Source organism: Pleurodeles waltl, chromosome 2_2, assembly GCF_031143425.1.
Source record: "Pleurodeles waltl isolate 20211129_DDA chromosome 2_2, aPleWal1.hap1.20221129, whole genome shotgun sequence".
NCBI classification, from domain to species: domain Eukaryota; kingdom Metazoa; phylum Chordata; class Amphibia; order Caudata; family Salamandridae; genus Pleurodeles; species Pleurodeles waltl.
Window position 1 is genome coordinate 1,177,528,998 of NC_090439.1, and position 23,801 is coordinate 1,177,552,798.

At 48.5% G+C, this 23,801-nt stretch overlaps 1 protein-coding gene across 5 annotated transcripts in view; it reads right to left on the reverse strand.

Annotated features, from left to right (window-relative positions):
* Positions 1–23,801, reverse strand: part of LOC138283048 (C-type lectin domain family 2 member L-like) — a 733,614-nt gene that overhangs the window by 512,796 nt on the left and 197,017 nt on the right. For 3 of the 5 annotated variants that reach the window (XR_011201039.1, XM_069221186.1, XM_069221185.1), the window contains exon 1: positions 11,017–12,183. The exons of 1 other annotated variant lie outside the window; for it this stretch is intronic. Coding sequence is in view for 3 of the 4 variants with exons in the window: in XM_069221186.1 (XP_069077287.1) it covers positions 11,017–12,118 (1,102 nt within the window). In the remaining variant the exon portion in view is untranslated. Of the gene's footprint in view, positions 1–11,016; positions 12,184–12,237; positions 12,266–23,801 lie in introns of those variants that run through there. One more of the 5 variants, XM_069221188.1, reaches the window with a different exon arrangement.

The following is a 23,801-nucleotide window of genomic DNA, read 5'->3' on the forward strand; positions in this document are numbered from 1 at the left end:
TGTGCTACAGACCACTGGGATCATGGAATTGTACCAACAATGCCAGGATGGCATAGAGGGGGCAATTCCATGATCATAGACATGTTACATGGCCATATTCGGAGTTACCATGGTGAAGCTACATATAGGTAGTGACCTATATGTAGTGCACGCGTGTAATGGTGTCCCCGCACTCACAAAGTTCAGTGAATTGGCTCTGAACAATGTGGGGGCACCTTGGCTAGTGCCAGGGTGCCCTCACACTAAGTAACTTTGCACCTAACCTTTACCAGGTAAAGGTTAGACATATAGGTGACTTATAAGTTACTTAAGTGCAGTGTAAAATGGCTGTGAAATAACGTGGACGTTATTTCACTCAGGCTGCAGTGGCAGGCCTGTGTAAGAATTGTCAGAGCTCCCTATGGGTGGCAAAAGAAATGCTGCAGCCCATAGGGATCTCCTGGAACCCCAATACCCTGGGTACCTCAGTACCATATACTAGGGAATTATAAGGGTGTTCCAGTAAGCCAATGTAAATTGGTAAAAATGGTCACTAGCCTGTCAGTGACAATTTGAAAGTAATGAGAGAGCATAACCACTGAGGTTCTGGTTAGCAGAGCCTCAGTGAGACAGTTAGGCACCACACAGGGAACATATACATGCACACCTATGAGCACTGGGGCCCTGTGTGACAGGGTCCCAGTGACACATACATATAGGCCACAAACCTATGAGCACTGGGGTCCTGACCAGCAGGATCCCAGTGACACATAACAACCATACTGAAAACATGGTGTTTTCACTATGAGCACTGAGGCCTGGCTATCAGGATCTCAGTGAGACAGTGAAAACAGTGACAAACACCCTGACATACACTCACAAACAGGCCAAAAGTGGGGGTAACAAGGCTAGAAAGAGGCTACCTTCTCACACATGGTAACACTGGCACCTGTAGGCCTGAACCTCAACACCAATGATTAGGGGAAGTTGCTTGTACTTATCCATATTAAGGGGACAAGCAACCAAGGTGGCCAAATCAATGGCACCCTCAGAGACTAACACAGCCTCTGTGGTCTCCCTAACAAGACCAACCCCAACTAAATTACCAAAAGTGAGCCCAGCTACTCCCTTGGATTGGCTATTAGTAGGTTTGCTCCCCCCACCACTGCTATTACTAGGGGCACTAGAGGTTGCAGTAGGGGTTGTGGTAGGGGGAGGCTTGGTTCTTTGCTTTAGACAACTGGCATCAGTTGTCCAATGGCCTTTTACTTTACATAAATAGCACCATGGTTTCTTTACTTGATTAGAAGAGGATTTGGACCCACCACCCCCACCAGAGTGTTTTTGTGGGCCTGATGCAGACTCATTTTTAGATTTGTCCCCACCCTTGTCTGAAGACTTACCATCCTTCTTCTTGCCTTCCTTGTCACCCCCTGTATGAACTTTTCTGTTCACTCTTGTTCTGACCCATTTGTCTGCCTTCTTTCCCAATTCTTGGGGAGAGGTCAGATCTGAGTCCACTAGATATTGGTGTAACAAATCAGACACACAGTTATTCAGATTATGGTCTCTCAGGATCAGATTATACAGGCTTTCATAGTCAGAAACTTTACAGCCATGTAACCACCCCTCCAAGGCCTTCACTGAATAGTCAACAAAGTCTACCCAGTCTTGTGAAGACTCTTTTCTGGTTTCTCTGAACTTAATCCTGTATTGTTCAGTGGTTAAGCCAAATCCATCCAAGAGTGCATTCTTCAAAACTGTAAAATTATTGGCATCACTTTCCTTCACAGTAAAGAGCCTATCCCTACCCTTTCCACTGAAAGATAGCCATAGGATAGCAGCCCACTGCCTTTGACGGACCCTCTGTACCATACAGGCCCTCTCAAGTGCAGCAAACCACTTGTTGATGTCATCCCCCTCCTTGTAAGGCGGGACTATCTTGTGCAGATTCCTAGAATCAAGCTCTCTCACAGGATTGCTATCAGGAATACTGCTGCTGCCACCATGGGGTCCTAACCCCAACCTCTGTCTCTCTTTTTCTAAGTCTAGGGATTCCCTGTCTAGAGCCAGCTGTTGCTGTTTAAGCTTCAGCCTGGACTCTTCCACACTCAACTTATTGAGTTCCCTTTCTAACATCTTGTCATCAGGGTGGGTGGGTTGGGAATGTTTTGACACAAGAGAAAGAATGGAATGAGCAGAGGGAGACCTGTCCCTAACAGTTGGCACCCTAACAACCTGGCCTCCAGGAACAAAAACATCCCTACTGTGATGGGAGCTTGTATTACTACCAACATTGCTAGGTGGTCTGCTAAGGGTCAGGTTAGGAAGGGAACCCTGTAACACTCCTTCAAGGGCATCCCCTCAGTCAGAGTGTGAGCTATCTACCAACTTTGCACATGAGGGGCCACCCTGGGCCTTATCATCTTCAATAAGCATATTAGACAGAAAGTCTCTAGAAGGGTTCTTTCCTACCACTAAACCTCTATCAATGCAGAGATTTCTTAGGCTCTTAAATTTAAGGTGGTCATAAGTAGTATTGACCAAATTAAGAGGGGTTCTACACCAGACAAGATAGAAAAAGGTTTAGGGACAGATAAAAGAGAGAAAAAGTTTTAGGACTTTTTAAAGAACAGGAAAAAAAAAACTTTTTCAACTTTTTGAAACTTTTATAAAGTTTAGGAGTACTTTTCAGAACTTAGCAGATGGTGTAAGAGAAGAAAAGCAAAACTTTTTGGTTAGGTGTACATTCACTGAACTTGTTTTGATTATAATATTCTCTTATGAAAAGTACAAAATGACAAAGTGGTAAGTAGTTACAAGTACTTATCCCACCGCTGCACAACCATTGTAGGAGGCTGGCCTGGTTTGTAGTGGGTACCAAGGGGTACTGACACTCTGTACCAGGTCCAGTTATCACTTATTAGTGTAGAAGAGGTGTTTCTAGCAGCTGAGGCTGAGAGAAGGTAGCTATAGCAGAGCAGCTTAGGCTGAACTAGGAGACTTGCAAAGCTCCTACTATACCACTGGTGTCATATGCACAATATCATAAGAAAACACAATACACAAATATACTAAAAATAAAGGTACTTTATTTTTATGACAATATGCCAAAAGTATCTCAGTGAGTACCCTCAGTATGAGGATGCCAAATATACACAAGATATATGTACACAATACCAAAAATATGCAGTAATAGCAAAAGGAAGTAATGCAAGCAGTGTAAAGTTACAGTAGATTGCAATAGGAGCACATAGGTATAGGGGCCATACAAACCATATACTCCAAAAGTGGAATGCGAACCACGAATGGACCCCAAACCTATGTGAGCTTGTAGAGGGTCGCTGGGACTGTAAGAAAACAGTGAGGGTTAGAAAAATAGCCCACCCCTAGACCCTGAAAAGTAGGTGTAAAGTGCACCTTTAACCCCCAAAGAGCACAGAAGTCGTGATAGGGGGTTTCTGCAAGGAAGACCAACACCAGCAAAGCAACCAAAGTGGATTTCCAGACCTGAGTACCTGTGAAACAAGGGGACCAAGTCCAAGAGTCGCGACAATGTCGAGAGTGGGCAGATGCCCAGGAAATGCCAGCTGAGGGTGCAAAGAAGCTGCCACCAGATGGCAGAAGCTGTGGATTCTGCAAGAACGAAGAGGGCTAGAAACTTCCCCTTTAGAGGATGGATGTCCCACGTCGTGAAGAAGCTTCCAGAGGTATTCCCACGCAGAAAGACCGCAAACAAGCCTTGCTAGCTGCAAGGGTCGCGGTTAGGATGTTTGGATGCTGCTGTGGCCCAGGAGGGACCAGGATGTCGCCACTTGGATGAGGAGACAGAGGGGGCACCCAGCAAGTCAGGGAGCCCTCACAGAAGCAGGCAGCACCTGCAGAAGTACTGGAACAGGCACTTGGAAGAGGAGTGAACCGGAGTCCACCCGAAGACACAAAAGGGAGTCCCACGATGCCGGAGGACAACTCAGAAGGTTGTGCACTGCAGGTTAGAGTGTCGGGACCCAGGTTTGGCTGTGCACAAAGGAAATCCTGTAAGAGTGCACAGGAGCCGGAGTAGCTGCAAATCACGTGGCACCCAGCAATGCAGTCTATCGTGGGGAGGCAAGGACTTACCTCCACCAAACTCGGACTGAAGAGTCACTGGACTGTGGGAGACACTTGGACAGAGTTGCTGAGTTCCAGGGGCCACGCTCCTCGTACTGAGAGGGGACCCAGAGGACCGGTAATACAGTCTTTTGTTGCGTGCGGTTGCAGGGGGACAGTTTAGAAAGCAGAGAGAGCATAACCACGGAGGTTCTGGTTAGCAGAGCCTCAGTGAGACAGTTAGTCATCACACAGGGAACACATTCAGGGCACACTTATGAGCCCTGGGGCCCTGGCTGGCAGGGTCCCAGTGACACATACACTAAAACAACATATATACAGTGAAATATGGGGGTAACATGCCAGGCAAGATGGTACTTTCCTACAGGGGGCACCCTACAAAGTACTTGGAGAGGCCCCTTTCGTACTCACTCAGGATCTCTCAGGCCAGGGTACTGTGCTTCAGGGCCCCTGGAGCTCAGGGGAGAGGCACACCGCTGGGTCTGCAGGGGCCTTTGTTACGCCACAGCCTATACCTCCATTTCTGCTCCTACATCTGCATCTCTGAGAACCACTAAGTGACTGACCTCAAACAAGTGATGCAGAGCTTTTACTTGTTCTAGACTTTATCAAACTCAGGCAGAACAAATCTTGAACTTTGAATCAAACATCCTGGTTCTCTTTCAAGTCACATATGAATTCACCTCCATGTTTTGTCCACAACTGTTTGTATAGTAAACAGGCACTGGCAAAGAAAACAGGTCTCGCATTCTATTGTAAGTGCTTCTTCACTGACTGGTGAGCTTGCATGTGTGTGGTGTTGTGGATGAGTGAGTGGGTAAATGCATGAATAAGTTAAGGGGGCATGGGTGCAAGCATATGTGACTGAGTGCAGGGGCAAGGAGTCACTGAGTACAAACTTGGATACTTAAACGCAGTGAAAAGACACATTTATAACCCAGACCTACTGGCTTCGACTCTGCAGTCTTTGGACCTCATTTTAACCCTGGCGTTTTTTTGACCGGCAGGGTTAATATGGCAGTATTTCCGCCAGCAGGCTGGTGGTACATACCACCACATTATGAGTGTGGCGGGTTGGCTGCAGCCAAACCGACAGTTCTCCCCTCATACCTTCATGGCGGTATGAGCTGCCAGGCCGGAGATGTCAATCTCCGACCCGGAGACCCCCAGAGTACCGCCAGCAGCATTATGAGCCGACTTACCGCCATTGTTTTGCCACATGGCGGTAGGCCCTATCAGTGACCGGGATTTCCTTCCCTGTTACCAGTAGGAGGCTCCCTCGCCCCCCTAACATTCACCTGACACCCCCCACCCCCTCTCCATCCAAACAACCCCTCTACCCCGATTCATACACCCAGTCACATACACTGGCATACACACTTTCACTGACAGACACGTATTCACATACACATTGTTCCAGAAAGACCCACACACATTCTTCCACAGACACACTGACATGCAGACACACACTCACTTAACCATTCTTACACGCATTCACTCACATGCATACAACATACACAGACGCATTTACACACGCACTCACACACAACACACCCCACCCTCTCACCCCCTACCCTGTTGGACGCCTGACTTACCTTGTCCGGTGAGGAGGTCATCTGGCAGGGAAGTGGAAGGTGCACTGCTACCGCCAGCAGCGCCCCCACCAGCAGAACACCGCCAGGGCATATTACTGCTGAAAATACAGCTGGTGGGGTTCTACTGGCGGGGTGGTGCTGGTGTGAACACTGACGGATTTCTGCCCTTAATGTGGCGGAAGTCAGGCAGTGCTCATAATCTGGCGGACGGATGTTCACTGCATTGGTGCTAGGTTGGAGGCCGTCACCACGGCAGGAGCTGGTTATTACCACCAAAGTTATAATTAGGGCCTTAGTATGTAATGGGTGGACACTTAAGAGGTGGTATTTAGAGCTGTGCACCTTACCTGGCTCCTAAAACCCTCCTTTGTGCAGAAGGCCCTGTAGTCGCTCTCGAAGTGCTATAAAGACACAAATGAGTGCTCAATGTGGTCAGTTCAACTAGGTCCCAAGAACAGCAGAACTGGTATATTCAGGCCACTGAGTGCCGAGAATGGAGCATCTGATGGTAGTGCTTAGAAACCAGTGGCAGGGCCTCACGGGTGTAGCCTGGGGGGCTACGTGAGGGCTTACAATGGATCACTAGACTTGTAAAAGTGAATCTTACAGTTTATGTATAAACCACACATGAGTTGAGAAGCCGAAAACAAAAGCACAGGCCAGAAGTACCCATTGTTTCCTTCCACTTTATATAAAAGGAGACATTGAAGGGCACTTTCCCTGTTCATACATGTCTGGTATCTTGTGACTGAGGAGGGCAGTGGGGGGACACAAGTCAGACCTCTAATACATGCCTTAGATGTTGCAGCCAGCATCAGGAAAAAGCAGAGGGCAGCGTTTTTAAAAAACAAGCATTGTCAAAGTCAATAGGTCTTGCCAGTGTCTTTTAGCCATGCTGTACAGCAGGGTGGCTGCTGTGAAACATGACTGTAAGCTAGTGGTATGGCGAAGAGGAGAGTGGAATAGAGAGGCATAGAGTGGAGTGGTGTAGAGTAAAGTGGTAACAGTAGAGTGGCATACATTAGAGTAGAGTGACAGAGTGAAGAACAGTAGAGTGGCGTACATTAGCTTATAGTGGCATACATTACAGTAGAGAGGTGTGGAGTGGAGAACAGTAGAGTGGCATACATTAGAATAGAGTGGAGTGGAGAACAGTAGAGCGGCGTACATTAGAATAGAGTGGAGTTGCGCAGACTAAAGTGGAGAACAGTTGAGCGATGTACATTAGAGTAGAGTGAGATAGAGTTCCAAAGACGAGAATGGCAGAGTAGAGTGGCGTAGAGTGCCAAAGACTAGAGTGGCATAGAGTAGAGTGGCGTAGAGTGCCAAAGACTAGAATGGCATAGAGTAGAGTGGCGTAGAGTGGCATAGACTAGAGTGGCATAGAGTAGGTGGCGAAGAGGAGAGTGGAATTGAAAGGCATAGAGTGGAGTGTCATAGAGTAAAGTGGAGAAGAATAGAGTGGTGTACATTAGAGTAGAGTGGCGTAAAGTGCCAAAGACTAGAGTGGCATAGAGTGGAGTGGCGTGGAGTGGAGTGGAGAACAGTAGAGTGGCATACATTAGAGTAGCGTGGTGTAGAGTACATAGGCATAGTGTAGACATATTGAGTGCCATAGAGGGGCATGATGTAGAGTAGAGTGGCTTAGAGCCAGATGTAGCAAAGGTTTTTACCCATTCTGTGTCTACGGGAAAAAGTGTTTGCACATATGGCCCTTAGTGAGGAGTGGGGTAGACTAGAGTGGTGTAGAGTAAAGTGGAGAACAGTATAGTGGCATACAGAAGAGTGGCATACAGTGAAGTGGCGTACATTACAGTAGAGTAGTGTAGAGTGGCAAAGACTAGAGTAGCGTAGAGTGGAGTGGCATAGAATTAAGTGGTGTAGAGTACAGAGGCATAGAGTGGAGACTTATAGAATGCCATAGAGGGGCAAGGTGTAGAGTAGAGTGGAGTGGAGTGGCGTGGCGTACAGTAGAGTGGGGTAGCGTAAAGTGGGGTAGAGTAAAGTGGGAAACAGTAGAGTGGGGAACAGTAGAGTGGGGAACAGCAGAGTGGGGAACAGCAGAGTGGATTGGTGCAGAGTGCCAAAGACTAGAGTGGCATAGAGTAGAGTGGCGTAGAGTGGTGTAGACTGGAGTGGTGTAGAGTAAAGTGGAGAACAGTAGAGTCGCGTACATATGAGTAGCATAGTGTAGAGTACAGAAACAGAGTAAAGACATATAGAGTGCCATAGTGAGTCATGGTGTACAGTAGAGTGGAGTGGCGTAGAGTGAGGTAGACTAAAGTGGTGTAGAGTAGGGTGGCGTTAAGTGGAGTAGGGTAGAGGGCCATTGTATGGAACAGAGTAGTAGAGTAGAGTGGAGTGGCATAGAGTTGAGTGAAGTGACAGAGTGGTGTGGCATACAGTGGAGTGGTGTAGACTAGAGTGGAGTGGCAAAGCGTAGTGTAGAGTAAAAAGGCATAGAGTGGAAACTTACAGAGTGCTGTAGAGAGGCATGGTGTAGATTAGAGTGGCATAGAGTGGGGTGGCATAGAGTGGGGTGGTGTAGCGAGGTGTATAGTACAGAGGCACAGAGTTTGAGACTTACAGAGTGCCACAGAGGGGAACGGTTTAGGGTAGAGTGGTGTGGAGTGGCAAAGACTAGAGCTGCATAGAGTAGAGTGGCGTAGACTAGAATGGCGTAGTGGCGTATACTAGAGTGGTGTAGAGTACCTTTGTATGGAGTGGAGTGGCAGAGTAGTGTTGAGTGGTGTAGAATTGACTGGTCTGGAGTATAGTAGAGTGGTGTAGACCAGAATGAAGAGGAGTGACAGAGTGGTGTGGAGTAGATTGGGGTGAAGTGAAGTGGCGTAGAGTAGAGTGGCATAGACTATAGTGGTATACAGTAGAGTGGCTTAGAGTGGAGTGGAGTACCTTTGTATGGAATGGAGTGGCAGAGTAGTATGGAGTGGCAGAGTAGTGTGGAGTGACAGAGTTGGGTGGAGTGACAGAGTGGTGTAGAGTTTAGTGGAGTGAAGTGGTGTATAGTGGAGTTGTGTAGAGAGCCATTGTATGGAGTGGCGTAAAGTTGAGTAGAGTGGCAGAGTGGTGTGGAGTACAGTGGAGTGAAGTGGCGTATAGTAGAGTGGTGTAAACTAGTGTGGAATGGAGTGACAGAGTGGTGTGGAGTGAAGTGGCGTGTAGTGGAGTGGTGTAGAGTGCCATTGTATGGAGTGGCATAGGGTTGAGTGGAGTGACATAAAGTGGTGTGTAGAGTAGAGTGGAGGGGAGGGGAGTGAAGTGGCATATAGTGGAGTGGTGTAGAGTGCCATAGTGTGGAGTGCCGTAGAGTTGAGTGGAGTGACATTGAGTTCTGTGGAGTAGAGTGGAGTGAAATGAAGTGGTGTATAGTAGAGCAGTGTAGACTAGTTTGAGTGGAGTGAAGTGACGTGACGTGGCGTATAGTGGAGTGGTGTAGAGTGCTATTGTATGTAGTGGCGTAGGGTTGAGTGAAGTGGCGAAAAGTAGAGTGGTGTAGACTAGTGTGGAGTGGCATATAGTAGAGTGGTTAGTGTGGAGTGACGTAGAGTGCTGCAGACTAGTGTGGAGTGGCGTATAGTAGATTGGTGTAGACTGGTGTGGAGTGGCGTATAGTAGAATGGTGTAGGCTAGTGTGCAGTGGTGTAGACTGGTGTGGAGTGACACAGAGTGGTTTAGACTAGTGCGGAGTGGTGTAGACTGGTGTGGAGTGGCGTATAGTAGAGTGGTGTAGACTGGTGTGGAGTGGCGTATAGTAGAGTGGTGTAGACTAGTGTAGAGTGGCCTATAGTAGAGTGGTGTAGACTAGTGTGGTGTGACGTACAGTAGAGTGGTGTAGACTAGTGTGGTGTGACGTACAGTAGAGTGGTGTAGACTAGTGTGGTGTGACGTACAGTAGAGTGGTGTAGACTAGAGTGGAGTGACACATAGTGGTGTAGACTAGAGTGGAGTGGTGTATAGTAGAGTGGTGTAGACTGGTGTGGAGTGGCGTATAGTAGAGTGGTGTAGACTAGTGTGGAGTGGCCTATAGTAGAGTGGTGTAGACTAGTGAGGTGTGACATACAGTAGAGTGGTGTAGACTAGTGTGGTGTGACGTACAGTAGAGTGGTGTAGACTAGTGTGGTGTGACGTACAGTAGAGTGGTGTAGACTAGTGTGGTGTGACATACAGTAGAGTGGTGTAGACTAGTGTGGTGTGACATACAGTAGAGTGGTGTAGACTAGTGTGGTGTGACATACAGTAGAGTGGTGTAGACTAGAGTGGAGTGACACATAGTGGTGTAGACTAGTGTGGTGTGGAGTGACACATAGTGGTGTAGGGTAGTGTGGAATAGAGTGACAAAGAGTGCTGTAGAGTCTAGTGGAGCGGAGTGACGTGGCGTAGACTAGTGTGGAGTTGCCTATTGTATAGTGGTGTAGACTAGTGTGCAGTGGGGTGAAGTGAAGTGAAATGGCGTAGACTAGTGTGGAGTGGAGTGACACAGAGTGGTGTAGACTAGTGTGAAATGGCATATAGTGGAGTGGTGTAGACTGTGTGGAGTGACAGTAGTGTAGACTAGAGTGGAGTGGTGTATAGTAGTGTAGACTAGTGTGGAGTGGAGTGACACAGAGTAGTGTAGACTAGAGTGGAGTGGTGTATAGTAGAGTGGTGTAGACTAGTGTGGAGTGAAGTGAAGTGGCCTAGGCTAGTGTGGAGTGACACGGCGTGGTGTATTATTGAAGGTGTAAAGTAGTGCAGTTGGTGTGTAGACTAGTGTGGAGTGACACTGCGTGGTGAATTATTGAAGGTGTAAAGTATTGCAGTTGTTGGTGGGTAGACTAGTGTGGAGTGACACGGCGTGGTGTACTATTGAAGGTGTAAAGTAGTGCAGTTGTTGGTATAAGTAACTAAAGAGCCAGTAGAGATGGCAGATAGGGTGAAAGCATCGGTAAATAAGAAGCTGTTGTACCTGTGTTATTAGTAGGGAAAACCATAGCACGTCCTGGAATAATATTGAAACGTTGATAACATAAAAAATAATAATGCGTTACAAAAGGCAAGTCAGAGAAAAGACGAGGAGGAATGTATAGTATGTACTAGCATTGCCTAAACTGAGAGGTCCGACACGTTTTCAATTACAAGTCCGATCTCTTGGCTTTGGCAATGCTTATTTAAAACAAGCAAGAACTGTTGGCTTTGCCAATGTTTATTTTGACTTGTCTTGACGACCTACCTCCTCCTAAAACTCCCACCACGAGGCTCTCAGCATTAAAAGTTTCAAACTCCTGCACCGCCTTTCATCACCGCTCTCCCAGGTGTCATTCCTCCTTTTTACCTGTAGGGGGCAGGCGCGTCCTCATCCGGCTCTCCTCCTCTCCGGGTGATGTCTGCGTGGACCCCTGGGGTCCTGCCCTCGGTACCAGGCTCTGCTGCTCTGTCCCAGACCCCTCCTTCAGCGCCTCTCTCCTGCCAGGGCTCGCCAACCCCTCCAGCATCTCCCCACCTCTCTCTGTGTCTTGGTGAAGCTCCCCTGAGTCCCTCCTCTCCACCCTGTCTCTCTCCCACCTCTGACCCTGTGTCCCAGACCCCTCCTTCAGCGCCTCTCTCCTGCCAGGGCTCCCCCTGCCCTCCAGCATCTCACCTCTTGACTCCACATCTTCTCCTCTCTCTGTGTCCTGGTGAAGCCCCCCTGAGTCCCTCCTCTCCCCCCTGTCTCTCTCCCACCTCTGACTCTCTGTCCAAGACCCCTCCTTCAGCGCCTCTCTCCTGCCAGGGCTCTCCCTCCCCTCCAGCATCTCACCTCCTGACTCCGCATCTTCTCCTCTCTCTGTGTCTTGGTGAAGCCCCCCTGAGTCCCTCCTCTCCCCCCTGTCTCTCTCCCACCACTGACCCTCTGTCCCAGACCCCTCCTTCAGCGCCTCTCTCCTGCCAGGGCTCTCCCTCCCCTCCAGCACCTCACCTCCTGACTCCGCATCTTCTCCTCTCTCTGTGACTTGGTGAAGCCCCCCTGAGGCCCTCCTCTCCCTCCTGTCTCCCTCCCCCCTCTGACCCTTTGTCCCACTCCGGTCTATAGCGCCTAGATTCGGTCCGGGGACTTGCTGGCCCCCGGTCTCTGGCTGGGACAGTAAATTGTCAGAGATTCGAGGCTGTTCCTTTGCTTTGGTGGGAATCGTGGTGTCCTTCCCCTCTTTGGAGAGGGTGGGGTGCTGTCTCCCGGTCAGTATCACACACGGGATGGATGAACCCACCCTCCCGCCACTGCTGCTTTTCTCCGGCAGTGCTGGGGTATGGAAGGCGGAGGACTCTCTCCAGGGGGTGGGGGACCTACTCCAGGGGGTGGGGTGGGCCCCTCTAAAGGGGGTGGGGTGGGCCCTTTCCAGGTCTGTCTCGCTCTCGCGCCCCATCACAGCGCCCTCCGGACACCCCGGACCCTCCATCCTCAGCCCAGAGTCCCTGGTACAAGAGCAGCTGCTGATCTCTGTCCCCAGCGGGGGTGTGTGCGTGAGAAACAGTAAACTACACCCCCCGCCCCCCTCAGGTAGGAGGAGGCGCTCACCTGCCCCCGTCATCACCGGACTTTGCCTCTCGCTGCGGGACACTCAGTAACTGAAGACACCCCAGAGACCTTGGATGGTCACCCAACTGCTCTAGAAGTCATTCCCACGTCATCAGAGGTCCTCAGGCTCTTGAAGCCACCACCTGTGATTACAGACCTGAGCCTGATGACCTCAGGGTGACCCCGAGATGACTGATCACTTCACAGAGTGGGGGGGGGTTTCTGAAGACACGAGGACAGGGAATGAGAATGTTTCTGGGGATCTGAGGATGATTTCGGGGTGATTGTCTGATTACCTCAGCAGCGCCGCCATTTTTACCAAATGAAACTATTCCCAGCGCTAAGAAGATGGAGTCAGATTACTTGTAACGCGGGTCACTGCTCAGTTATCGTTTATGTCAGAAACCCCGAACCTTCTGGGTGATTCCAGAGCTGGTATCTTCTCACTGCAGAGAACACTGGTTTGTATTATATGCAAACAAGCAGAGGATGGACCCCGAGGACTGTGTGTAGGTGAATACAAAATTTTCAAGCTTGTGCATCAAGAATTTTCAATTCTATTAAGGACTCGGAGGCGAGGATTATGCTTCTCTTTCTTTTACTGATCAAAAAACAGCAGCCAAAGAGTTAACAACATTAAACTACAAATCCCATCAACCCTAGTAGTCCATAGTGTCTTTGCGATAGACGAACATACATCAATCCTTCAAACTTGCCATTGAACATGTTGGCGAACTCGAACACAACAGGAAACTTGGAAAGCCCAGCCTGAAATTTCAATCACCTTTGGAAACGGAACCTAAATGGAAAGAAATACGTCATAATAACTTTTGAAAAAATTCAATTTTAAGGGGGGGAAAAAACACGAATTTGAATGCATTTCATCATTACGAATTTATACGTTAATAATTAAACATCAAGCAATTACCATTGTTAATTAAACCTGGGTGGGATAATCCTCGCCTCCGTGTCCTTAATAGAATTGAAAATTCTTGACGCGCAAGCTAGAACTTTTTTTATTCTATGTCAGGACCGGAGGCTTCGGATTATGCTAGTTTAAAGTTGATCCACCACATTAGATGCTATATCCACAATGGGTTTATGATAAAATACCTTAAATGTCTATCTGAAGACCAATCTGCCCCTGCCATGATATCCTCTAATCTGGAACCCGCTCCAAAGGATTTGGAAGCCGTAGCTCCCCTTATGGAGTGAGCCCCAAACACCGAGGTATCAATACCAGCTTCTCCCAAAAGCCATTTGACCCATCTAGCCAATGTTGCTGACGAGACCGGGCCAAAGGGCTTCGGAAGGGATATTAATAATTGACCTCCTGCATCTCTTCGAGATTCACGGGTAGAATTCTCATAAGTTTTGAGGCATTGAATCACACACAGTTTTTGATTATCAGGGAAAGCAGGATATGAAATACATCTTGATGCAGTTTTTGTTCTTCTAGAAATAGAGAAGGAGACTCCCGTAGGAGTAAATACTCTACCTGTCAAATCCAAAGCTTTCACATCAGAAACGCGTCTGCATGAAATAAGGCACAAAAGAACCATCAATTTGGCCGCTGTGAGAAAGTAGCCTCTTTCTAGCCTTGTTACCCCCACTTTTGGCCTGTTTGTGAGTGTATGTCATGGTGTTTGCACTGTTTTCGCTGTCTCACTGGGATCCTGGTAGCCAGGGCCCAGTGCTCATAGTGAAAACACTATGGGGGTTATTCCAACTTTGGAGGAGGTGGTAATCCGTCCCAAAAGTGACGGTAAAGTGACGGATTTACCACCAGCCGTATTACGAGTCCATTATATCCTATGGAACTTGTAATACGCTGGTGGTATAACCGTCACTTTACCGTCACTTTTGGGACGGATTACCACCTCCTCCAAAGTTGGAATAACCCCCTATGTTTTCAGTATGTTTGTTATGTGTCACTGGGACCCTGCTAGTCAGGACCCCAGTGCTCATAAGTTTGTGGCCTAGATGTATGTGTTCCCTGTGTAGTGCCTAACTGTCTCACTGAGGCTCTGCTATCCAGAACCTCAGTGGTTATTGTAGGAAAGTACCATCTTGCCTGGCATGTTACCCCCATTTTTCACTGTATATATGTTGTTTTAGTTGTATGTGTCACTGGGACCCTGCAACACAGGGCCCCAGTGCTCATAAGTGTGCCTGACTGTGTTACCTGTGTAGTGACTAACTGTCTCACTGAGGCTCTGCTAACCAGAACCTCAGTGGTTATGCTCTCTCATTACTTTCAAATTGTCACTAACAGGCTAGTGACCAATTTTACCAATTCACATTGGCTTACTGGAACACCCTTATAATTCCCTAGTATATGGTACTGAGGTACCCAGGGTATTGGGGTTCCAGGAGATCCCTATGGGCTGCAGCATTTCTTTTGCCACCCATAGGGAGCTCTGACAATTCTTACACAGGCCTGCCACTGCAGCCTGAGTGAAATAATGCCCACATTATTTCACAGCCATTTTCACTGCACTTAAGTAACTTATAAGTCACCTATATGTCTATCCTTTACCTGGTAAAGGTTAGGTGCAAAGTTACTTAGTGTGTGGGCACCCTGGCACTAGCCAAGGTGCCCCCACATTGTTCAGGGCAAATTCCCCGACTTTGTGAGTGCGGGGACACCATTACATGCGTGCACTACACATAGGTCACTACCTATGTGTAGCTTCACAATGGTAACTCCGAATATGGCCATGTAACATGTCTAAGATCATGGAATTGCCCCCTCTATACCATCTTGGCATAGTTGGCACAATTCCATGCTCCCAGTGGTCTGTAGCACAGACCCTGGTACTGCCAAACTGCCTTTTCTGGGGTTACACTGCAGCTGCTGCTGCTGCCAACCCCACAGACAGGCTTCTGCCCTCCTGGGGTCCAGCCAGGCCTGGCCCAGGATGGCAGAACAAAGGACTTCCTCAGAGAGGGGGTGTTACACCCTCTCCCTTTGGAAAATGGTGTGAAGGCAGGGGAGGAGTAGCCTCCCCCAGCCTCTGGAAATGCTTTGTTGGGCACAGAGGTGTCCAATTCTGCATAAGCCAGTTTACACCGGTTCAGGGACCCCTCAGCCTTGCCTGGGCTCGAAACTGGACAAAGGAAAGGGGAGTGACCATTCCCCTGACCTGCACCTCCCCTGGGAGGTGCCCAGAGCTCCTCCAGTGTGCTCCAGACCTCTGCCATCTTGGAAACAGAGGTGCTGCTGGCACACTGGACTGCTCTGAGTGGCCAGTGCCCTCTGCTGACGTCAGAGACTCCTTCTGATAGGCTCCTGCAGGTGTTGCTAGCCTATCCTTTGTCCTAAGTAGCCAAACCCTCTTTTCTGGCTATTTAGGGTCTCTTTCTTTGGGGATTCCTCAGATAACGAATGTAAGAGCTCATCAGAGTTCCTCTGCATCTCTCTCTTCACCTTCTGCCAAGGAATCGACTGCTGACCGCGCTGGAAGCCTGCAAACCTGCAACAAAGTAGCTAAGACGACTACTGCAACCTTGTAACGCCGCTCCTGCTGCCTTCTCGACTGTTTTCCTTGGTGTGCATCCTGTGGGGGTAGTCTGCCTCCTCTCTGCATCAGAAGCTGCGAAGAAATCTCCCGTGGGTCGACGGAATCTTCCCCCTGCCAACGCAGGCACCAAAAAGCTGCATCACGGTCCCTTGGGTCTCCTCTCACGACGAGGAGCGAGGTCCCACGAATCCAGCAAGACTGTCCAAGAGACCCCCACGGTCCAGTGACTCTTCAGTCCAAGTTTGGTGGAGGTAAGTCCTTGCCTCCCCACGCCAGACTGCATTGTTGGTTTTTGCGACTTTTGCAACTTCTCCAGCTCCCGTGAACTTCCGGCGGAAATCCTTGGTGCACCCGGAAGCTGGGGTCCCCGGCACTCTAACCTGCATTGCACGACCTCCTAAGTTGTTCTCCAGCGACGTGGGACTCCTTTGTGTGACTTCAGGGGAGCACCGTTTCACGCATCCTCGTAGTGCCTGTTTCTGGCACTTCTCCGGGTGCTACCTGCTGCTGTGAGGGCTCCTTGTCTTGCTCGACGTCCCCTCTACCTCCTGGTCCAATTTGCACCGTCCTGGTCCATCCTGGGCCACAGCAGCATCCAAAAACGCTAACCGCACGATTTGCAGCTAGCAAGGCTTGTTAGCGTCCATCCGGCGGGAAAACACTTCTGCACGACTCTCCAAGGCGTGGGGGATCCATCCTCCAAAGGGGAAGTCTCTAGCCCTTGTCGTTGCTGCAGTATTCACAGTTCTTCAGCCTAGTAAGAGCTTCTTTGCACCAACAGTTGGCATTTCTTGGGCATCTGCCCATCTCCGACTTGCTTGTGACTTTTGGACTTGGTCCCCTTGTTCCACAGGTACCCTCAGTCAGGAATCCATCGTTGTTGCTCTGCTGATTTGTGTTTTCCTTGCATTTTCCCTCTATCACGACTTCTGTGTCTTTAGGGGAACTTTAGTGCACTTTGCACTCACTTTTCAGGGTCTTGGGGTGGGGTATTTTTCTAACCCTTGCTATTTTCTAATAGTCCCAGCGACCCTCTACAAGGTCACATAGGTTTGGGGTCCATTCGTGATTCACATTCCACTTTTGGAGTATATGGTTTGTGTTGCCCCTATCCCTATGTGCTCCCATTGCATCCTATTGTAATTTTACACTGTATGCACTGTTTTCTAAGACTATACTGCTTATTTTTGGTATTGTGTACATATATCTTGTGTATATTTCTTATCCTCATACTGAGGGTACTCACTGAGATACTTTTGGCATATTGTCATAAAAATAAAGTACCTTTATTTTTAGTATAACTGTGTATTGTGTTTTCTTATGATATTGTGCATAATCATTTGTGGTACTGTAGTAGCTTCACACGTCTCCTAGTTCAGCCTAAGCTGCTCTGCTAAGCTACCATTATCTATCAGCCTAAGCTGCTAGACACCCTCTACACTAATAAGGGATACCTGGGCCTGGTGCAAGGTGTAAGTACCCCTTGGTACTCACTACAAGCCAGTCCAGCCTCCTACATTGGTTGTGCAGCGGTGGGATAAGTGCTTTGAGACTACTTACCACTCTTGACATTGTACTTTTCATAAGAGAAAAATATACAAAACAAGTTCAGTGTATGTACACATAACTAAAAAGTTTTGCATTTCCTCTTTTCACTGTTTTCTCAGTGCTGAAAAGTACTTCTAAACTTTCTAAAAAGTTCTAAAAAGTTTAAAAAGTTTTTTTTTTCTGTCTTTCTAAAAGTTCTGAAAAACTTTTTCTTCACTTTTTCTATCACTTAACTCTTTCTAAAAATGTCTGGCACAGGCCAAAATGTTGATCTGTCCAAACTTGCATATGATCACCTTAGCTGGAAAGGAGCAAGGAGTCTCTGCATAGAAAGAGGTTTGAGTGTAGGGAAGAATCCTGCTTTAGAACTGTTATTGAACATGCTTAAAGAACAAGATAAGGCCATAAGTGCCCAATCTGTTGAAAAAGTAGTAGTAGCTAATGGTTCTCAATCTGATCCAGGGACTCCCCAGGAGAAAGATTCAAGAAAGAAACTTCCTAGCATGCCCATTACTAGACAGTCTAGCATAGTTGGTACTGAAGTGGAGTCACACCATACAGATGGTGTTGTCTTACATCATAGCAAGAGTATTCCTTCTCACTACAGTAGAAGTGAAGCTCCTGTTAGCCAAGCTGTTAGGGTGCCCTCTGTAAGGGATAGGTCTCCTTCTGTCCATTCCCATCACACTTCTGTTTCTAGAAATGTCCCTCCCACCCACCCTGATGACAGAATGTTGGAAAGGGAGCTCAATAAGTTGAGAGTGGAGACTTCCAGACTGAAGCTTAAGAAGCAACAGCTGGATTTAGATAGACAATCTCTAGAGATTGAAAAGGAAAGACAGAAGCTGGGTTTAACTACCCATGGTGGCAGCAGCAGTATTCCCCATAGTCATCCTGTAAAAGAGCATGATTCCAGGAATCTGCACAAGATAGTTCCCCCTTATAAGGAGGGGGATGACATTAACAAGTGGTTTGCTGCACTTGAGAGGGCTTGTGTTGTTCAAGATGCCCCTCAAAGGCAGTGGGCTGCTATCCTATGGCTATCATTTAGTGGTAAGGGTAGAGACAGACTCCTTACTGTGAAAGAAAGTGATGCCAACAATTTCACTATTCTTAAGAGTGCACTCCTTGATGGTTATGGCTTAACCACTGAACAATACAGGATAAAGTTCAGAGAGACCAAAAAGGAGTCTTCACAAGATTGGGTTGATTTCATTGACCATTCAGTGAAGTCCTTGGAAGGGTGGTTACATGGCAGTAAAGTGACTGACTATGAAGGCCTGTATAACTTAATCCTGAGAGAGCATATTCTTAATAATTGTGTGTCAGATTTGTTGCACCAGTACTTGGTAGACTCTGATCTGACCTCTCCCCAAGAATTGGGAAAGAAGGCAGACAAATGGGTCAGAACAAGAGTGAACAGAAAAGTTCATACAGGGGGTGACAAAGATGGCAAGAAGAAGGATGGTAAGCCTTCAGACAAAGGTGGGGACAAATCTAAAAATGAGTCTTCATCAGGCCCCCAAAAGCAATCTGGTGGGGGTGGTGGGTCTAAATCCTCTTCTAAACAAAATCAAGAAAAGAAACCATGGTGCTATTTATGTAAAGTAAAAGGCCATTGGACAACAGATCCCAGTTGTCCAAAGAAAAGCACCAAGCCTCCTACCACTACAACCCCTACTGCTACACCTAGTGTCCCTACTAATAGCAGTGGTGGTGGGAGCAAACCTACTAATAGCCAATCCAAGGGAGTAGCTGGGCTCACTATTGGTAACTTAGTTGGGGTTGGTCTGATTAGGGAGACCACAGAGGCTACTTTAGTCTCTGAAGGGGCTATTGATTTAGCCACTTTGGTTGCTTGCCCCCATAACTTGGATAAGTACAAGCAACTACCCCTAATAAATGGTGTTGAGGTCCAGGCCTACAGGGACACAGGTGCCAGTGTCACAATGGTGATTGAGAAACTGGTGCACCCTGAACAACACATACTTGGACACCAGTACCAAGTAACCGATGCTCACAACATAACACAATGCCACCCCATGGCTGTTGTAAATCTCAACTGGGGGGGGGGGGGGTAACTGGTCCAAAGAAAGTTGTGGTAGCCTCAGAATTACCTGTAGACTGTCTACTAGGAAATGATTTGGAGACATCAGCTTGGTCAGATGTGGAGTTGGAGGCCCATGCAGCAATGTTGGGCATTCCAGGGCATATTTTTGCTTTGACAAGGGCTCAGGCCAAAAAGCAAAAAGGACAGGGAAGCTTGGATCCTGGAACAATGGACCAAGTGCTCCCTAAAGCTAGGGCTAGTAGAAGCAAACCACTTCCTACTATCCCTCCCTCTACAGTGGATTCTTCTTCTGAGGAAGAAGAGTTCCCTCCCTGTGCAGAACCTACACCAGAGGAGCTGGAAGCAGATACTGCTGAGCTTTTGGGTGAAGGGGGGCCTGCCAGAGAGGAGCTGAGTGTGGCACAGCAAACCTGTCCCACATTAGAGGGTTTAAGACAGCAAGCTGTCAAACAAGCAAATGGGGATATCAGTGACTCTCACAGGGTTTACTGGGAGGACAACCTCTTATATACTGAGGCAAGGGATCCTAAACCTGGAGCTGCCAGGAGATTAGTGATCCCTCAGGAATATAGAAAGTTCCTCCTAACTCTGGCACATGATATTCCCCTTGCTGGGCATCTTGGGCAGATGAAAACTTGGGACAGGCTTGTTCCCCTGTTTCATTGGCCTAGGATGTCTGAGGACACAAAAGATTTTTGTAAGTCCTGTGAAACCTGTCAAGCCAGTGGCAAAACAGGTGGCACTCCAAAGGCACCCCTTATCCCACTGCCTGTGGTTGGGGTTCCCTTTGAAAGGGTAGGGGTTGACATAGTTGGCCCCCTTGACCCTCCTACTGCTTCAGTGTAGGAGGCTGGACTGGCTTGTAGTGAGTACCAAAGGGGACTTGCACCTTGTACCAGGCCCAGTTATCCCTTATTAGTGTATAGGGTGTCTAGCAGCTTAGGCTGATAGATAATGGTAGCTTAGCAGAGCAGCTTAGGCTGAACTAGGAGACGTGTGAAGCTACTACAGTACCACTTAGTGTCATATGCACAATATCATAAGAAAACACAATACACAGTTATACTAAAAATAAAGGTACTTTATTTTTATGACAATATGCCAAAGTATCTTAGAGTGTACCCTCAGTGAGAGGATAGGAAATATACACAAGATATATATACACAATAGCAAAAATATGCAGTATAGTCTTAGAAAACAGTGCAAACAATGTATAGTTACAATAGGATGCAATGGGGAAACATAGGGATAGGGGCAACACAAACCATATACTCCAGAAGTGGAATGCGAACCACGAATGGACCCCAAACCTATGTGACCTTGTAGAGGGTCGCTGGGACTATTAGAAAATAGTGAGAGTTAGAAAAATAACCCTCCCCAAGACCCTGAAAAGTGAGTGCAAAGTGCACCAAAGTTCCCCTAAGGACAAAATAGTCGTGTTAGAGGGAGAATGCAAGGAAAACACAAATCAGCAATGCAACAACGATGGATTCCTGTCTGAAGGTACCTGTGGAACAAGGGGACCAAGTCCAAAAGTCACAAGCAGCTCGGAGATGGGCAGATGCCCAAGAAATGCCAGCGGTTGGTGCAAAGAAGCTCTTACTAGGCTGAAGAACTGTGAATACTGCAGGAACGACAAGGGCTAGAGACTTCCCCTTTGGAGGATGGATCCCCCACGCCTTGGAGAGTCGTGCAGAAGTGTTTTCCCGCCGGACGGACGCCAACAAGCCTTGCTACATGCAAATCGTGCGTTTGGCGTTTTTGGACGCTGCTGGGGCCCAGGAGGGACCAGGAGGTCGCAAATTGGACCTGCAGAGAGAGGGGACGTCGAGCAAGACAAAGAGCCCTCACTGAAGCAGGTAGCACCCGGAGAAGTGCCAGAAACAGGCACTACGAGGATGCGTGAAACGGTGCTCGCCGAAGTTGCACAAAGGAGTCCCACGTCGCCGGAGACCAACTTAGAAAGTCGTGCAATGCAGGTTAGAGTGCCGTGGACCCAGGCTTGGCTGTGCACGAAGGATTTCCGCCGGAAGTGCACAGGGGCCGGAGAAGCTTGCAAAGTCGCGGTTCCCAGCAATGCAGCCCAGCGAGGTGAGGCAAGGACTTACCTCCACCAAACTTGGGCTGAAGAGTCACTGGACTGTGGGGGTCACTTGGACGGTGTCGCTGGATTCGAGGGACCTCGCTCGTCGTGCTGAGAGGAGACCCAAGGGACCGGAGATGCAGCTTTTTGGTGCCTGCGGTTGCAGGGGGACGATTCCGTCGACCCACGGGAGATTTCTTCGGAGCTTCTGGTGCAGAGAGGAGGCAGGCTACCCCCACAGCATGCACAAGCAGGAAAACAGTCGAGAAGGCGGCAGGATCAGCGTTACAGAGTTGCAGTAGTCGTCTTTGCTACTATGTTGCAGGTTTGCAGGCTTCCAGCGCGGTCAGCGGTCGATTCCTTATCAGAAGGTGAAGAGGGAGATGCAGAGGAACTCGGCTGAGCTCATGCATTCGTTATCTAAAGTTTCCCCAGAGACAGAGACCCTAAATAGCCAGAAAAGAGGGTTTGGCTACCTAGGAGAGAGGAAAGGCTACTAACACCTGAAGGAGCCTATCACAAGGAGTCTCTGACGTCACCTGGTGGCACTGGCCACTCAGAGCAGTCCAGTGTGCCAGCAGCACCTCTGTTTCCAAGATGGCAGAGGTCTGGAGCACACTGGAGGAGCTCTGGACACCTCCCAGGGGAGGTGCAGGTCAGGGGAGTGGTCACTCCCCTTTCCTTTGTCCAGTTTCGCGCCAGAGCAGGGGCTAAGGGGTCCCTGAACCGGTGTAGACTGGCTTATGCAGAATTGGGCACATCTGTGCCCAACAAAGCATTTCCAGAGGCTGGGGGAGGCTACTCCTCCCCTGCCTTCACACCATTTTCCAAAGGGAGAGGGTGTCACACCCTCTCTCAGAGGAAGTTCTTTGTTCTGCCATCCTGGGCCAGGCCTGGCTGGACCCCAGGAGGGCAGCTGCCTGTCTGAGGGGTTGGCAGCAGCAGCAGCTGCAGAGAAACCCCAGGAAGGGCAGTATGGCAGTACCAGGGTCTGTGCTACAGACCACTGGGATCATGGAATTGTACCAACAATGCCAGGATGGCATAGAGGGGGCAATTCCATGATCATAGACATGTTACATGGCCATATTCGGAGTTACCATGGTGAAGCTACATATAGGTAGTGACCCATATGTAGTGCACGCGTGTAATGGTGTCCCCGCACTCACAAAGTTCAGTGAATTGGCTCTGAACAATGTGGGGGCACCTTGGCTAGTGCCAGGGTGCCCTCACACTAAGTAACTTTGCACCTAACCTTTACCAGGTAAAGGTTAGACATATAGGTGACTTATAAGTTACTTAAGTGCAGTGTAAAATGGCTGTGAAATAACGTGGACGTTATTTCACTCAGGCTGCAGTGGCAGGCCTGTGTAAGATTTGTCAGAGCTCCCTATGGGTGGCAAAAGAAATGCTGCAGCCCCTAGGGATCTCTTGGAACCCCAATACCCTGGGTACCTCAGTACCATATACTAGGGAATTATAAGGGTGTTCCAGTAAGCCAATGTAAATTGGTAAAAATGGTCACTAGCCTGTCAGTGACAATTTGAAAGTAATGAGAGAGCATAACCACTGAGGTTCTGGTTAGCAGAGCCTCAGTGAGACAGTTAGGCACCACACAGGGAACATATACATGCACACCTATGAGCACTGGGGCCCTGTGTGACAGGGTCCCAGTGACACATACATATAGGCCACAAACCTATGAGCACTGGGGTCCTGACTAGCAGGATCCCAGTGACACATAACAACCATACTGAAAACATGGTGTTTTCACTATGAGCACTGAGGCCTGGCTATCAGGATCCCAGTGAGACAGTGAAAACAGTGACAAACTGTGAGAAGGTAGCCTCTTTCTAGCCTTGTTACCCCCACTTTTGGCCTGTTTGTGAGTGTATGTCAGGGTGTTTGTCACTGTTTTCACTGTCTCACTGGGATCCTGATAGCCAGGCCTCAGTGCTCATAGTGAAAACACTAGGTTTTCAGTATGTTTGTTATGTGTCACTGGGGTCCTGCTGGTCAGGACCCCAGTGCTCATAGGTTTGTGGCCTATATGTATGTGTCACTGGGACCCTGTCACACAGGGCCCCAGTGCTCATAGGTGTGCATGTATATGTTCCCTGTGTGGTGCCTAACTGTCTCACTGAGGCTCTGCTAACCAGAACCTCAGTGGTTATGCTCTCTCATTACTTTCAAATTGTCACTAACAGGCTAGTGACCATTTTTACCAATTTACATTGGCTTACTGGAACACCCTTATAATTCCCTAGTATATGGTACTGAGGTACCCAGGGTATTGGGGTTCCAGGAGATCCCTATGGGCTGCAGCATTTCTTTTGCC